This window comes from Bos javanicus, chromosome 15 (genome assembly GCF_032452875.1).
Source record: "Bos javanicus breed banteng chromosome 15, ARS-OSU_banteng_1.0, whole genome shotgun sequence".
In the NCBI taxonomy this organism is placed as follows: domain Eukaryota; kingdom Metazoa; phylum Chordata; class Mammalia; order Artiodactyla; family Bovidae; genus Bos; species Bos javanicus.
Window position 1 is genome coordinate 15,701,942 of NC_083882.1, and position 17,859 is coordinate 15,719,800.

General features: G+C 46.2%; 1 protein-coding gene across 3 annotated transcripts in view; it reads right to left on the bottom strand.

Annotated features, from left to right (window-relative positions):
• Nucleotides 1-17,402, bottom strand: part of AMOTL1 (angiomotin like 1) — a 161,368-nt gene extending 143,966 nt beyond the window's left edge. For 2 of the 3 annotated variants that reach the window (XM_061440182.1, XM_061440181.1), the window contains exons 1-2: nt 3,246-3,696; nt 3,061-3,111 (exon numbers count right to left, since the gene is read on the bottom strand). In XM_061440182.1, coding sequence (XP_061296166.1) covers nt 3,061-3,111; nt 3,246-3,690 — 496 coding nt within the window. In that variant the 5' untranslated portion in view covers nt 3,691-3,696. Of the gene's footprint in view, nt 1-3,060; nt 3,112-3,245; nt 3,697-17,277 lie in introns of those variants that run through there. The other variant, XM_061440183.1, reaches the window with a different exon arrangement.
• Nucleotides 17,403-17,859: the final 457 nt, after the last annotated feature.

The window sequence follows — 17,859 nt, forward strand, 5'->3', positions numbered from 1 at the left end:
TCCTTTTTGTTTTGTAGGGGGAAACAAAAGTTTATTTTACTTACAGGCCCAAGAAACAGGAAGTGTGACACGTTTCGGGGGGGCACGAGAGATGCCTCAGGGTGGTCAGAGGGCAGAAAGTAGGAGTGCAGGGGAACAAAAACCCCTTTTTGGTTACTTAAATTCATTACATGATCTTGCTGCAACACTGAGAATAAATGCCCCAAAGCGCTAGTCATAGCTTATTTGGAGACTGATATGAAAATTTGGAGTTGAAGCAGACTACCTATCGCATCATGAGAAAGTAGTGGCATTGTCACTGAAGACCCTCGACGGAACACCATTCCACACGCAGCTCCAAAACAAATCACTAGATAATTCAAATGACCCGATCACCATTTCTGAGCATCTGTTTGAAGAATAAGAATAAATTACAGAGGAATTTCTAGAAATAAAAATGGTTTCAGTTAATAGATTGGGACAATTGGTGAGAGCTAGTCCATACTTCATGCACTGGAAATGTGTCTTTTAACTGAATAAAATAATAATAATGAATTAACAGCCATAAGCACTTCCTGAATATCTGCACATACAACATGTGGGGCTAGGACTTTACACACACCATTGACCACAGTCATGCAAGGTCTGCAATTAGGTTGAGAGATAACCGAGGCTCAGAGCAGTTTTATCTGCCCAAGGTCACAGATAAGTGCAGTGATAGAATTCAAACTAAGTCTTCATGGCCTCTCTCCCTCCTTCTCCGGGTCCCTAAGATCCTGGCCAAGGGGTGAATCTGTGCTCTTTCGTGCTTCAGAAAGAATGGCTGCTTGACAAGCTCATCAACTGCTGTAGGGTAATCTTCCCTGCTGTGTGTCTAAGGAAAGCACCGAAAAGTATCACGATTCTTTCAAGGGAAAAAATGCCAGCTCCCTCTTTGACCTGAATAGCATGGAAACAACACAGTCTCAGCCAATGAGCTGCTCTGTCAGGAAGAGGAAATCCCTCTGGAGACACCATGCACCCAAGCAGTATGGCACCCGGTGTAAATAATAAACACCCAAGAGCCACACGCCTCCTTTGGCTTAAGATTTCAGGAGGCTGGAACTGGGTGATGCCTTAGGGGCTGCTTGGCACAACCCCTGCTTTTCAAAGATGAGAAAACAGACTGGTTAACAGATCTACTAAAGCAGGCAAGGGGTTCCCAGGTGGCTCAGTGGTAAAGAATCTCTCCATCAACACAGGAGACGCAGAAGACATGGGTTCAATCCCTGGGTCGGGAAGATCTCCTGGAGTAGGAAATAGCACCTGACTCCAGTATTCTTGCCTGGAGAATCCCATGGACAGTGGAGCCTGGCGGGCTACAGTCCATGGGATTGCAAGAGTCGGACACAACTGAGCACAAGCCTATACTAAGGAAGGCACAGCAGCCAGAAACTTGGTCTCAAACTCTGACTCTGTATTTTATCTTATTTTGTATTCTCAATCATCTTGCATCCCAGAGCCCAGGAGGGAACCCCAGGATTCCTATAACACTCTCACCTCCTCATGAAAAACTGGGCTTTCCCCACAGAGGAGCTGAAGGGGAAAAAAAATGCTGTTTTCTGAATTTCTACTGCTGATTTGAAGGGCTCCCCCTACTGATCAGCTGGACCGTCCAGTCTGTTGGTTCCACAGGGAGAGATGGAAACAAAAGAGGATCAATCACCTGGGCCTTTCAGGTACATAAATCATTCTGTGAATGCAAACAATTAGGTGTTTATACAGGTGGTTTCTTGGAGCAAAGAATGCTCTTTCTGCCATGGCTGACACTTATCTATAATTTAAGAGAACCAAACAGCTTCTGTCCCATGTAAAGCACCAATGCTGGTGTCATTCACACACAATTAAACACGTGTAGAGCAGATCATCAAGAATATGCCCTCTTCAGAAACTGCTTCATGCAAAGCTATGGTTTAGATGTCATTTCCATTTCATAAAACGACTCACCACAATGTCCCTTCAGAAGCTAGTTTTGTTCATGCATTTAATTTGTGATTCCATTTCCAGAGATGTGATTGCCTCAGAACTTGTCAGAAACACATTTTCTGAATAAAACAAGGTCCTCTTCCCTGCCTCAGAATGCCTCCCCTTGATCTAGACCTATTTTGGGTGCCTGGCTCTTAGAAATGGATGGAAGTCCTTGCTGCGGTGGAATTTAATTAACTTCAGCCAGTGTGGGTCTTGCTGAGGACACGCAGACCAGGAGGAAAGGATGATCAGACACATGGTACCCAAGGCTCAGAGCCTCACTGTGGATAAACATTTTTAAACAGCTGTCATTTCATGGAAGGAAGGCGAGATGTTCAAGCTGGTGATAAAAGAACAGCAGGGACAGACGTGACAGCCCAGATTGTTAGCGGCTTAAGGAAACCGAGAATGAGAAAGAAAACCAAAACCAAAAATCAACCACTAAGCTACCAAACGAGACTGGGTGGCAGGAATACTTGGAGATAACCCGACAACGCAAATGTCCTTCTCTTCATGGGAGGAAGTCTATCTCTGACAAGTGTGTCCTGGCTCACCCACCACAAATCTACACTTAGAATGACAGGCGGAAGAGGATGAAATGCCCTATTCCAAGACACCTGGAGGAAAAACAGACGTCAAGGGCGATCGCAGCTCCCAGGTCTTGAAATTTAATTACCAGAACGTTTTTGGCCCTGGACTTCATTAAATTCAGGTTACGGAGTAGCCACAAGATGTCCTTCTTGTGGCATTTACCGGCTAGCTGCATCTTTCCAGGCAGGATGAGACCGCCTGCTTGCAGGGTCCCGCAGATCAGGAAGTTTGCTGTGGCGCGCTCCTGGGAGCATCACCAAAGACCAGGACACACACACACGCACACACCGCACAGCCGACTCTCACCCCTGCCACCTCCAAAGCTCACGCTCCAGGAAAAGGCCAGTTCTCACAGCAAAAGGAACGTGCAGCAGGGCGAGAGTCCCCCGGCCAGCCCTTTCTCTCCGCCCCTCGGGCATGGACTCCAAATTCGCGATTCCCAGGCTGGGTTCTAACAAGAAAAGGCAAAAAGGGCAGACTTACCGAACTCCTCCGGGCTGTAGGGCGCGGGAGAGGCTTCCACAAACTCGTTGTCTGGAGGAAGAAGAAAAGCAGAAAACAAAAATAGAATCTTAACCTTTCAGGGCTAATCGATTAAAAATCAGTTACCGCCCAGGTCCCTTAGAAAAGCGCGCGTTTCTCTCTCCCAGCGACGGAAATCCGTGAACCTGGGGCCTCCCGGGGTTCCAGATGCCAGATCCACTGGGGGTAAGAAATCGTTAAAGAAACTTGGCGGGGAGCATTTCGGCCCAGGAACCAAGCGTCTTCTGGGCGCAGGCAGGTGCGCTCCAACTTTCCGTAGGTTGGAGCCCATGGATCCCCCGGCCCGGCGTGCCAGGCAGCGACCTCCCCCTCTACCCTCAGCCCGCGGGGCGCATCGCGGCGTCCCCCGGGTCTAGTGTCGACGCCCCGGCGCCCAGGAGCCCCAAAGTTTCCTAGCGGGTCCCGGAGGCCCGAGAGCGCGCAACGGCAGCGGCGGCGAGCTCCCTGCGCCCACCCGAAGGAGCGCCCGTGCGCATCCCCGCTACCCGTTGCTAGGCGACCGCGGCCTTCACGCTCTGCAGTGGCGCGCGCGCTGCCTCCTGACTCCTGGTGGGAGGGCATCTTCCCCATCCCCACTCTTTCTGACCATTTATGACAAACGAGCGCGTAACCAGTTGTAAAAACGATTTCTGCATTTTTGTATTATGTCTGTCCTGTTCCGATCGATGCTTGGGAAATCGTTTTTTTTTTGCTTTGCTTCTCCTGGGAAAAAGCAGGAGTTTCAGAGCTTGAATATTCCCTGCAGCAAGGAAGGGTTTCCAACACCCTCAACCCTCTCCTTTGAACCTGAATTCTGACTTCACTCCAAGCAATATTTCTTCCTCTTAAGAGACTAGCAGAGAAGATAATATGCCTTCATTTCACAGGTAGGGAAACTGAGGCTCAGAAGTTAAGTAACTTATGTACGACTGCGCATCGTTGTGATACTGTGTGTGTGTGTGTGTGTGTGTGTGTGTGTGTGCGCGCGCGCGCACACGTGTCAGGAGAGAGCAGAGCCATATTCCTTCTAATATTAAAAGAGTTGCGCAGTTTCACGTACAGAATGTAGAAACAAAAGTTTGGGTCTGAAAATTTGAGTTGTAGGTCCTAAAGAAATTGATGTCAGCTTGCGGGAGTCTCCCTGCCTAGGTCAGTAACTTGTACAGATGCATTATGTGTTTCTACCAGGACTGACTGATGCCTCACTCAGGAGGGCCCTGGGCTATGGGGAAATGGTCTAGAGATGCTGGGAGGAGGCAGAGGAAGGAAGGCGCAAACATAGAAAATGGCTGTCTCTTCTCCATCCCCGGCCTTGGACACTGATAGTTGGAGAGTGAACAGTCTGGGCAACATCCGGACCTTCTATAGTCTCAGACTGATCAGATCGCCAGCTGCAGCAGCCCGAGGGCCCGTGGACCTGTGCTGAGGTTCTCTGATTCTGTAAACCTCAGTCATCTCTGAGTGTTCTACTGTCAGTCTACAATTTACCGTGGAGGACAGAAAGAAGGCGCCCTGGCCCGAGTGCCCACGGAGGAATGGCCCGGGACCAAGCTGAGACTGTCCTCCTTCCGCACCAGGGTAACCGTTCTTCTTCTTCCTTTTCTGTTGGCTGCCCTGAGAGTGGCTTGAGGGATATCTCAGTTCCCTGACCAAGGACTGAACCAGGGCCACAGCAGTGAAAGCCCCAAATCCTAACCACTAGGCCAAGGAACACCCCAAAGCAACCATCTTGAACTGCCCAGCCTATCTCTCTATCCTCTTCTGTTTTCCCCACTCCTGACAATCTGAGCTCTCAAATCCAAGATGTGAATGTGCTTGGGTGAATTTTTGCACATATCAAGACATCCCCTTCCATCTCCTGAAAACCTCCATTTGCTTTCAGGAATTCATGGGCTTCCCCTGATGGCTCAGTTGATAAAGAATCCACCTGCAATGCAGGAGACCCCGGTTCGATTCCTGCGTTAGGAAGATCCCCTGGAGAAGGGATAGGCTACCCATCCCAGTATTCTTGATTTCCCTTGTAGCTCAGCTGGTGAAGAATCCACCTGCAATGTGGGAGACCTGGGTTCGATTCCTGGGTTGGGAAGATCCCCTGGAGAAGGGAATGGCTACCCACTCAAGTATTCTGGCCTGGAGAATTCCATGAACTGGATCCCAAAGAGCTGGACACGACTGAGCGACTTTCACTTTCACTTTCATTCATGGTTTGTAAAACTTTCTTTCAACTCCTCACTCTGTTGGAAACCTGGCTCTCCTTGAAAATAACAGAGCATGTTGTCCACAACCCTTACTCACTGCAGCCGTCTACAGACCTCTGTGTTATTCTACCTCATTTCTTGAAGGTGTTGGCATCTGGATCACTGTCACTTTTCCCAATACCGTTCCCATGATAATTTTTATTTCCAAATCTACCAGTGGATTCTTCTCGTACTCTGATCTCTCAGCTCTTCAACATCCTCTCCCTTCCTGCACCTCCAGCTATCCCAGCTTCCTGCCCTTCTAGTAACACCATCTGTAATCTCAACACCAAGCATTCCACTTTCCTATCACCACCACCCAGCCTTCCAAGCTTTCCAGCTTATTCTTCCTGTTAGCCTCACCCAATGTCTCCTTGACCCCAACCGCTCCTGTAATTTGCTGATCCTGTGATCTTTTCTGTGTTACTCTCCCTCTTGACATTCCTTTCTCTTTTAACCACCCTAGTTTCCAGGTTTACTATTATCATTTCTCTTATATACCCCTTCAAATCCACCTCTCTCTCTGTCTACTAAGTCTTTGGGAAAACCATACCCCTGATAAAATCTATTTCTTTATCTTCTCTCTGCTGGCACCCAGTGAAACATGATCAGAGAAGCACAGCATCATGCTGACTGGTCTTATTTTCAGTGTGTGACCACTAGCCTCAAGTGGACATTAGTGCAGCCCAGCAATCAGTCTGTTTGCCTGGTTTACTTACTCTGCTGCTCTCTAGTTACTATGGATGAACCATCCATTTTCCAGCTGAGGCCAACTCCTCTGTTGTGTATCAGATCCTCCGTGCCCTCTCACATGAATTTCTCCCCCATCTCTTCTCTAAGTTGATGTTCTCCTCTGTTCTGGATCATTCCCATCAGTATACAAATGTGCTATTATGTTTCTATCTTTAAAAAATCTTTTCCAATTCTACTTCTGTCTTCCAATTACTGATCTCAAGTTTCAGTGACAGTTTACCACAAAATTCATCAAAGAATTGTTTATACTCATTGTTTCCACCATCTTCCTTTAATCTTAAAGGCAAACAGGCTTATAGCTCATCACTCTTCCAGAGTAGCTCTTGTCAAGGTCAAGACTGACCTTGACACTGCAAAATTCCAACGGTCAGTTCTTGATCTGAGTAGGAGTCTTTGACTCCCTGATGCCATGAGGAGGTGAGCTCAGATGGCCTGTTTGCAGGACTGCTGCTGCCGCTAAGTCGCTTCAGTCATGTCAGACTCCGTGCGACCCCATAGACGGCAGCCCACCAGGCTCCCCCATCGCTTCCAATTCCCCATCGGATCAGGAGGCAACTAGCCTTTGCATTCCAAGAGAGACAGTCTACAGAGGGCTTTGGTATGAGCGCCAAGGTCTGGTTAGGGGTCAACCAGACCTTGGCTCTAATACCAGATTCACTATTAACTAGTAGTTTAATTTCTGCTAACCTTAGTTTTCTATAAAAATGGAGATAATAATTATACCTAACTCATAAGGTTGTAGCAAGAATGCAATAACCTACAGCATTTAGAGCCTGTAAAATAGAGACTGTCACACTGTGAAAATCAAGTACATGTTAGTTATTATTAGATGGTATGCTCTTTCACAGCTGAGGAAAATGAGGCTCTTTTCTCTTCTTTAATGACTTCAAGTTACTGAAAGGAATCACTAACCACAGATTATGCTTCCATTTAAAAGCAATGTACATGGTCCCACCTCTTAGTTTGCTTTCTAAGAGTTTCCTTGAAAGTTAGTTATGTGGAATTAGGATCAGGCATTCCCCATAGAAAGAGCATTACAAATATTCTACCAGGTGATTAGGTTCTGGAGCCTGCCAGATTGTTCTAACTCACAATGGACTCCCTTTCAATTTGTTCCCTATAAATGGATGACTCATAAGCTAAGAATTTTTCTTACAGCCCTTCAGTTATTTAAATTTCCTAATCAGCTGAAAGTTAATGAAAAAATATTTTTCTTGTTTTAATATTTGTTGTTGACAATTTTTCTAAAATATATGATTCCAATTTTCTATCTTAGAAAGCAAAGCAGAGAAAACAATAACATTTCCTGTTAGTCAAACAATACTTATGGGGAAGTACCATGGTTCTCTGGTGGTTCAAATGGTAAAGAATCTGCCTGCAGTGCAGGAGACCTTGATTCCATCCCTGGGTCAGGAAGATCCCCCGGTGAAGGGAATGGCAACCCACTCCAGTATTCTTGCCTGGAGAATTCCCATGGACAGAGGAGCCTGGCAGGCTATCGTCTGTGGGGTTCAAAGAGTCAGATACAACTGAGCAACTAAGCATACACACTATTCTTTCAGGATGGTAGGCAATGCATCTGTGAGGCAAGGCAGATACAATAGTGGTCAGAACGGGTTCCTGTCCTCATGTTGCTCACCTTCCAATAGGTTCAGAAGACCTTCCTAACCTTAGGCAATATCTCAAACTGGATGCTTATAGACCTCTTATAAAGAAATGGTTCTGCAAATAAGTTAATCAGTACCATTTTTCTAGATTCATATATATGCGTTCATATACAATATTTGATTTTCTGACTTACTTTACTCCACATGACAGGTACTATTCTATTTACAGGACAGAAATAAAGATGCAGATGTCAAGCACGATCACGTGGACATAGCGGGGGAAGGGGAGGATGGGGCAGACTGGGAGAATAGCATTGACATATACACTATCATGGGTAAATAGACAGCTAGTGGGAAGCTGCTGTATAGCACAGGGAGCTCAGATCGGTGCTTTGTGATGACCTAGAGGGGTGGGATGGAGGGAAGAGGCTCAAGAGGGAGGGATATATGTATACATAATAGCTGAGTCACTTTGTTGTACAGCAGAAACTAACACAACGTGGTAAAGCAATTATGTGAAGTGAAGGTGCAAGTCGCTCAGTTGTGTCTGACTCTTTGCAACCCCATGGACTATAGAGTCCATGGAATTGTCCAGGCCAGAAAACTGGAGTCGTAGCCATTCCCTTTTCCAGGGAATCTTCCCAATTCGGGGATCGAACCCAGGTCTCCCACATTGCAGGTGGATTCTTTACCAGCTGAGCCACAAGGGAAGCCCAAAGCAATTATACTCCAATATAAAAAGAAATTGTTCTGCTGGGAAGTTATAAAAGAGAGTACACAATATTATAGGTTGGAATCTCATTTCTGTCAAATTATTAGGGGAGAAATCATAGGGTTGTTACTAGATCTCCCAGAGCTTCAGTTTCCTGACGATAATACTTAATACCATATTGCTGGGAAAAGCTGAGCAGGTTAAGTGTGAAACAGACCAAGCACAGTGCTGGACACTGTGGACGCTGAGGAAGAAATGTTCCTTTCTCTCCCACACAGAAGGCTTGGGCATGCTGGAGGCCCTTTTTTTGACTCTCCTAGTGGGGCTTCCCTTGTAGTTCAGTCGGTAAAGAATCTGCCTGCAAGGCAGGAGACCCAGCTTCGATTCCTGGGTCGGGATTATTCCCAGGAGAAGAAATTGGCAACCCACTCCAGTATTCTTGCCTAGGAAACACCATGGACAGAGGATCCTGGCGGGCTACAGACCATGGGGTCTCAAGAGTCAGACACAACTTAGCAACTCAACCACCACAGAAGGAGAGTGGGCTTCCTGCTGCTATGGCCTCTAAAGACAGGGAAGCAATCTCTGATCTTATTTCTAGGGCAGCATTTATTAGAAAGTGGGACATGTGGAGAGAAAGCAGCAAGAAGGAAATATTTCTGGGGCTCAGGGTGAATTATTTCTGGGACTCAGGTTTTCCATAGAAACATAGTACAACAAGGGGCTGATGGCTCATCTTCACTCTTACTATTACCTGCTGCATGATTTGAGCAGACTTTTGGGAGCTAACCTGGGAACCCAATCCCTAGCTTTAATATTTCTTCGTATATATAAAGTTAATAATATATTATTCATTAATATTAATAATTTTATATAACACATCAAACTATAAATGTTTTAAGTTAATTTTATTATATAAGCAAATAATATATATTCAAGGGGAAAGAAAAAGACATTTAGTCTCCATGGGTATAAACTGCAAAAATGGAAGTCCTCTTTTCTCAGTTTCCATCCACAAACTGAAATAACATCCACAGATTCTTGCATGCTCGAGATTGCTTTTTTAGGCACATTCAAACATGTTTATGAATTACTGAAACAAGTTAAGTATCCTATGATGGCTTCTGAATGAAAGACAGTGCATTTCTAAATGAGATCTTGGTCCAACCCCAATCATAAACTGAGGTATGACTATTTTCTCAGTTTATAAACTGAGGTATGACTATTTTCTCAGTAGGGCAAGAAAGTGTATAAACAAATCTTTGGAAAAAAGTCTTATCAACTATTATGTATAGAACAGTAAAATCTTGAACAGTATGTAGGTATTTAAAGGGTTCTACTTCAGTTATCCTGGAAACTCACTAAGCAGAGCTCTCATCCCTCCACCCAGGAGCTGTGCTCATGTGGCAACATGAAACATAATGCTAAAATCAAAGGAATTCTTTGGTCCATTTTTCTAGAGTTAAAAGCACTGGAAAATGCTTTTGGAAGTGTTTCTAGCAAAGCAGCCATCACTAATATCCTGCATGGTGGGCAGGATGGCAGCTGCGTACCAGCCCCTGCCCCCAGGAGGCTGGGGATGCCATCAGCCCCTGTCTGGCCTCTGCTGCAGTGGGACCAGGGCCTGCCTTGCTGCAGCGCTGCTTGGAGCAGAGGCCACAGGGAGGGCCAGGCTAGATGGGCTGCTTTCATACAGCCCCTTGGTCAATGGAGAAAAGGAGGAGACGGGCCTCATACAGGAGGTGACTTCTTCCCCCAAGAGATGGATGAGAGGTCTAAATGCCACCCTAGGGGGACTTCCCTGGTGGTTCAGTGGTTAAGACGCCACGCTTCCAATACAGGGGATGCAGGTTTGATCCCTGGTCAGGGAACTAAGATCCCACGTGCCCTGTGATGCCGCCCAAAACTTAAAAACAAAAAGTTAAAAAGAGAAAAAAAAATGCCACATAGGGAAAAGGTTATTTTTCAGCCAAGGTATGCTATCAATTCCCTTTGCAAGAAAAAGCTGCATGGATGCTGTAGTAAGTTAGGACGGTGGCCACAGGCTAGGATCTGTGCACAGCCTTCCCGATCCCTACCCCTGGGAGGTCACCGATTTCAATCATGAAAGACAAGGAGGAGAGAGCTAAACCTTTCCCCTGCCTCCCTCTTCTCCCTGGTGTTGCCCTTGGCTCACGTTCTCTGCAGGTAGCCTTCTGTCTCCTGGAGGCTCTCTGCTAGTTAATGGCAGAAGGGAGTGGAGATGCGAAGCTTGCCCCTCCTCCTCTCCCCACTCTGGGGAGCGAGGGCGAGACTGGTTTAGGAGACAAGAGAGAGGCCGTGGCTGCCCGGGGCCGGTCTGACTCTCTGCTCTTATCCTGTCTCTGTGTGCGTCCTCTTAGGACAGCGGACAGAGGACAGCAGGGGCACATATGTGCCCACCCATAGGGTTTCATCAAAGAGAATTTTCATCTAATTGGTGTCTCAGCATTAGCTCCAGGGCTGAAATGGCCCAAAGGACATCTCTCTTCTCCTAGGGTTTAATATTCTTTTCTTTAAGCACAACCCCACTTTTTTTTTTTTTATAATCCTTCATGCAAGGCAGAAAGAAAACAGAGTTGCTTCGTTCCCTTTAAATGAAAATCAAGCCTCAGAGAATGCTTTAAGTGTTTGATACTGTCCAGAAGAAAGAAATGGCTTTAATGGAAGAATTGTGGGTGTGTGCGCGCTAAGTTGCTTCAGTCGTGTCTGACTCTGCGACCCTATGGACTGTAATCCTCCGGGCAATGGGATTCTCTGGGCAAGAATGCTGGAGTGGGTTGCCATGCCCTCCTCCAGGGACTCTTCCCCACCCAGGGATCAAACCCATGTCTCACGTCTCCTGCATGGGTAGGCGGGTTTTTTTTTTTTTTTTTTTTTTAACCACTAGTGCCACCTATATGTCACTATATGTCACCTGAAAAGAAAAATCATTATTCTTACAGAAACAGTGCAAGCCAAGAGATGATATGGTACCAAGTCTGACAGGAAGACAAGGATTCATTTTGGTAAAAATGCTAAGTATGTTCTCTGAACAATTCAAATACCAATGCAGTAGATGTTACTAACAACAGCAGAGTGTTTTATGAAGTGTATGAACTTGGAGACATCCAGCCCACCTCCCACCCCCAGGTAACACCCCCTGTTACCAACTATGGAATAGAGGTGAAGATTTAAAAGACTCTTCACTCAGCATCATATCAAAGGAAATGAACTCTGGCTGAGCCAAGAAGCGACTAGAAGGTATATGTGGCTATGACTCAGAATAAACCATTCCAAAAATACACACAGAAAAAGGTCCCTGCAGAGGAAAATCATATACTTCCAGCTTGCATTCAGCTGCATCTATTGAGTGAAATCAGACAAAATACCTTGTGTTAAGGCGAAAGGTAAAAACATTTGGTGTCACTGAAATCTATAACTAAACCATTATAAGAGAGGTCCATAGAATGGATGTGAGTTTCTGCTGACATGCAGAGACCATCCTCATCTCCCATTTTGGTCTGAGGCCTGTGAGGGAATCACTTCTTTCAGACATTGCAAATAGACTCTACCTGGTGCACAAGAGCCTCTCTTTTTTTCACATTAAAATGGTTTTTCCAATAAACTATGGCCTTACCAATATAGGTGCTGAAAGGGGAAGCAGAAGCCTGAGTTCTTGCCTTAGTTTTGCCACTAAATCTTTGACAAGTCTCCATACCTGCCTAGCCTATGATCTCCTCTGTAAAAAAAAAAAAAAAACCTGACGTTTATGCAACTTGTTAAAACAAATGTCAACGTGTATACCTGTGGCAGATTCTTGTTGATATATGGCAAAACCAATACAATATTGTAAAGTTAAAAAATAAAATAAAAACAAAACAAAAACAAATGTCAGTAGGAGACCAGGGATGACAGATTATGTTGTATCCATCTTTTTACCACCCTGTATGCAGGAGAAACAGACACAAAGCTCAACTATACACAATTTTATTTTATGAAATAAAATAATTGTTTTAAAAAAAGAAATAGGACTTCCTTGGTGGCCCAGTGGTTAGGAATCCAGCTGCCAATGCAGGAGACACGAGTTCGATCCCTGATCTGGGAAGATTCCACATGCTGCAGACAGCTAAGCCCATGTACCCAAGCCACCACAGTGAAAAGCCCTCACCCTGCCATTAGAAAGTAGCCCCACTCACTCAAACTAGAGAAAGCGTGCAGAATCTTCCTGGATACATTTCGTGGAGTGCTGCCTTCAGGTTGTCTAAGTCAGAGCAGTGCTTATTGGAATTAATCATTTGGTTTGATCCCTCATCCAGGAATATGCCGCATGCTGCAGGGCGACTAAGCTGGTGGCCACAGCTACTGAGCCCACGTGCCCTAGAGCCCGTGCTCTGCAACAAGAGAAGCCACAGCAGTGAGACGACCACGGACCGCTGCTGGAGAGTACTCCCTGCCCACTGCCGCTACAGAAAGCCTGCACACGGCAACAAAGATCCAACACAGCAAAAGTAAGCAAATAATAATTTTTTGGTTTTTTTTTTTTTTTTGTAAGAAATAAACTCAAAGGATCAAGCTTCCTAGACACGTGGTGCTGCCCGCTTGAAACTGATGGGGAAGTGAACTGGATGGAGCAGAACCCTGGAGAACAAAGACCTAAGTGTGACTGTGAGGTCTACTGTCGTTTGCCGTGCAAGCTGGACTTCGTATTTGTGTCTTCACAAGTCTCAGTTTCCTCATCTGCAAAATGGGGGTAATAGTAACTGCTTGAAGAGATTTCAGTGAGGATATGAACAAAATGAAATAATGTCCCCAGCAGTGCTTGGCACCCAGACCACACTTGGAAAAATGTCCTTCCTTCCTGCAGGAGGGAAGTCCACCCCTTCCTGTTTTTATAACCAGAATGGGGAAACAGCGCCAATAAATTTCTAGACACACCTGGCTCTGGCTGCCAGGTTATGTTCCCCACACTTCCTGCCTCTTCCCTGATGATAAGTTTAAGCAGGTTGGGCCCCCTGGGAGGAGTGAATGACAACAGGGTTCCCAAACAGCTGAGTGAGCACAAGTATAACAGGAAGACATGTTTTATGGATTCACTGTGAAGGTCTGAGGACGCCTCCCCTCCTGCGCCAAATCCCCACATGTCTGACGGGGCAGCTGGCGAATCAGAGGAGCCTGCGGTGGTGGTCAGAACCAGGGCTCTGGCCCCCTTCTGTTCTGTGTGTTAGGCCCTGCATTTAATTTCATTTGGAAAATGTGTTCCAGGCCTTTAAAATAAATTTGCATAACCACTGGCCCAGGCCCTTGAGGGGATTTTAAGAGTGTAGGCTTTGGGAGTGGAAGAGGGACTTTCGTGGAGAAATTCTGTATCTCCCCCAGACATCCTGGGCTCTTCCCAGCCAGCTTTCCAGGAGGTTGACCCACCCTCATGGCAGCCGAGATGCCCAGATGTTGCCTGGAACTGGCCTTGCCTCCAGGCCCATGACTCACCAGGATGACTGAGCCTCCCTGGCAGGTAACACGGTTCTCAAAGGACTCCGTGAAGCCAAGAATAAGATCTCAAGGCTTGCACACTTTCAGGACTTTCCCTGGTAGCTCGCTAGAAATGTAAACCCCATTAGCCCACAGTGAGCTCCGAGATGGAGCAGCTGGGACCAGCCAGTGTTGGGAGAGGGGGGACGTGGGGTAAGGGGTGGAGGGAAGATGGTCCGAAGCAGGTGGATCAAGGCCTTGGCAATGCATTAGCTGAGGTGCCCATTGGTGGCTCTTGGATGGTAACCCACACATTGCAACAGCACTGTGGGTTTTCTGGCCTTGTTAAGAGCTAGTTGTCTTTTATACTGTGACAACGAAATAAGCAGCAAAAAAAAAAAAAAAAAGTCTGTAACTGGACCCCCAGAGCCTTTAATTGAGAAGGCAGAGTAGCTAGTTTTGGAGGGTGAATCGTCAGGCAATAAATTGGCATGGCTAAGTGTCAGGCAGACCTCCGTTCAAATCCCCACATTGCCTGTGACCTTGAGCAAGTTTCCGAACATCTTCAGGCTCAATTTTTTTCATTCATAAAAGGAGAATAAGGTTGTTGTGAGAATGAACAGTGATGGTCTTTATCTATACTAAAGAAAGGTGTAGTGTCAAGTCCGGTGTAAGGTATCTATCTAATGAGGGATTACAAATATTTTTGTGTAATTCATCTAGTTCTGACTTAAGTCTGGCACAGGGGTCTCCCACTGTGCAAGTTTGTTTGTTTCTGAGTGTGAGTTTCCTCACCTCATTTCAACATTTCACCATATTTCCATTTTGCCACCCCACCTAGTCCTCTTAGGACCTGCATCCTTTCCCTGAACCCTGACCTAGGCCTCTGGAGGTGGTGGTAGTTTAGTTGTTAAGTCATGTCCAACTCTTGAGATGCCATGGACCATAGCCCACCAGGTTCCTCTATCCATAGGACTTTCCAGGCAAGAGTACTTAAGTGGATTGCCATTTCCTTCTCCAGGAGATCTTTCCAATCCAAGGAGAGAACGCGGGTCTCCTGCAGTGCAGGCAGATTCTTTACCGACTGAGCTACCAGGGAAGCCCCGCTTAATCCAGCCTGAGAACCACCCGGATCCAGCCGCTCACAAGAACTTTCACATTTCAGCATACTGCTTCCTTGAGAGGGTGCTTCACCCACACAGGACAACACAGCCAAAGTCTGTCTTGGACACCTCCAACATCACAGACCGACTGTCTGAACTGGGGCCAGATAACAAGGGATCTGCTGCCCCTCTGAGCTAAGCTTTTCCATCAGCTCCAGATGCTCATCACTACCCAAGAGCAGTGCCTCTCCATCAGGCAGATCTAGACACCGGGCTGGGTCCCCTTCCTACAAGCCAGATGTATCTCCAAAGACTGTAGATATATGATGTGGTGAACTCAAGGAGATGTGTGGTAGTGCTTGGAACTGCTCACAGTAGAATTTCTAGCCACCCCGTTGTCACAGTGACCCCTGAGGCTTCTTTCTGCTCTAAACTTCTATGATGGATGATGCAGGCAAACCATACTTACTTACTTCTCTCCTATGCCATCCAGCTTTGATGAACAAGCCTGGGGTCATTGAGAAAAATGCTCTAGGTGTGCCCAAAGCAAGGTGAAGTGATTCCAGAAGCAGTTGTGCAATGCATTGGGCTGCCACAGTCAAAAGACGTTCTCAGTGACCACAGAAATCTGCAGAGGACCTGGTCTCAGCCATCATTCATTCATACATCCATTCATTCATCAAGCCACCCAGCCAGCCAGCCACCAAATACGTATCAAATATTTGCCAGGCTGCTTGTGAAAGGGATGCAAAAGCAAATAAAACAAGATGTCTGCCCCTGAGAGGCTCACAGGTCATCTAGGATGCAGACAGTGACAATACAATGTAGAAACTTGGTGACATGGAAAGCTGCAAGCTCTGTGGCAATACTGAAGATAGACTGCTCTTTCAGATTAGGATGGGGGTGGACGGGTGAAGAGATCCCAGAAGAGATGATTGAAGCTGGCGCTTCAGAGATGAGCAGGACCTGGCCAGGTAGAAGGCATATACTAATGACAGTCTTTGCAGAGGCTCACAGGTGGGTGAGGACGTGAGGCACTCAAGGATCCAGGGGGAGATAGACACGGTGATGAGGAAGGGCTTCGTGTTTAGTGAGGAGCTGCAGGAGATGAGTCTAGAGAGGCAGGCAGAGGTCAGACCAGGAAAGGCAGGCTGTGTGTGGAGCTGAGGAGGTTCAACTTTGTGCCCTGGGCTGTGAGGAGACATGGCTTAAGAACCTCTAAAAAGTGGCTCAGGTGGCAATGTGACAGGGCGTAGGAGTGAACAGCGATTGGTTTTTGTCTGGACTGCATCCAAGTTCCTTCTCTCAGAACCTAAAGCTTCCCTCTGGGGAAACTCCCATTGTGTGCAGCTGTCTTGGTTGGAAAATGTACCCTGATGCAGTGCAAAAACTAAGTAAGTGTTTATTGCTATCTAAGTTACCCCATTTTAGAGATGGGGTACAGTAGGGAATGTAGTCTGGTGATCTCTGTGTCTATCTTAATCTCTTTCTTATATTCCCAGTGCTTGGCATGTAGTAGCTGCTCATTAATTGAGTGAATGAATAAATAACAGCAAATGAGAGGCATACCATTTTTAAAAACATCTTGTGAATGCATTAACTTCAGTGGCCTCTGTTTTCTCATCCATAGATTAGCTCCTACCAAAGTGGATCCCCATTAGATGGGCAATGGGGCAGACTTTGGACCTGACAGAGGACCACTTCCCTGCGTCAGGGGTATGGTTTTGACACCTGTGTGCTCCATGCCAGGACAGTAACAACATCCTGAACTTAACTCTGAGTTGTATTAATCAGATGCTAGGATGTGGACACAGAATGAAGGAGAGCCAATCTATGCCAGTTATACCGGTTGCATTATCCCCAGTCTTAATCTTTGCAGGGCTGTGGAGAGGAGATGAGAGGGGAGGAGATGGGAGACAGGCAAGAAAATAGTGCCTGGATGTTAGGTGCTCAAAGTTATGTGACCGGCTTCCCACTCAGCTAGGGTAAGGTCTCATTCAATGACAGCTTACATTACTTAATGGTGCTCATCGCAAACCTCCAAGTAGGCATTCTTACTCTCATGTTAAGCCTGAGGAAACAATAGATTTTCTTAAGGCCCCATAGCGTATAAAGAGAAAATTCCATATCTGAACCTGGGTCTGTCTGACTCCAAAGTCCATGCCTTCGCCTCTCCACCCAGCTGGTTTTGAAAAGGCAGATAGCACTGGGCATGTAGTGTGTACCGCTGGGTTGACCCAGTGGGTGCATGAGTTGAAGAGGACCGCGTGTATCTGGGACAGCAAAAGCAGCCATACCCCCTCTGGTGTTGGCAAAATGATGAACTCCAGCGTGAGACAGCCAGGTTCCTTCCTCCAAAGGCCATTTTTCACTAAGGTCCATGCTTCCCGCAAGTCTCTTGTATGTGCAGCTCTCTCATCAAATGGAATCTCCTGAAATAATGAGCACGAAAAAATGGAGATAATTGACTACTGATACTCTGCTGGGGCGGGAACATGTTCTTGAAGGGAAGCACTCAATTTCTAGTTTATTATGTTTCTTTAGCATGTGAAGATTGTTGTCAAGATTCAGGCATTCACAATAGCCAAAACAATCCCACTTCTGGGCATATATCCAGAAGAAAACTCTTAATTCTAAAAGATATACACACTCCTGTGTTCATAGCAGCTCTATTTACAATATCCAAGACATGGAAGCAACCTAAGTGTCCATCGACAAATGAATTGATAGAGAAGAAGTGGTACATATATACAATGGAATATTACTCAAGCATAAAAGAGAATGAAAAATGCCATTTGCAGCAACAGGGATGCAACTAGAGATTCTCATACTAAGTGAAGTATGTCAGGGAGAGAAAGACAAATGCTATATGATATCAC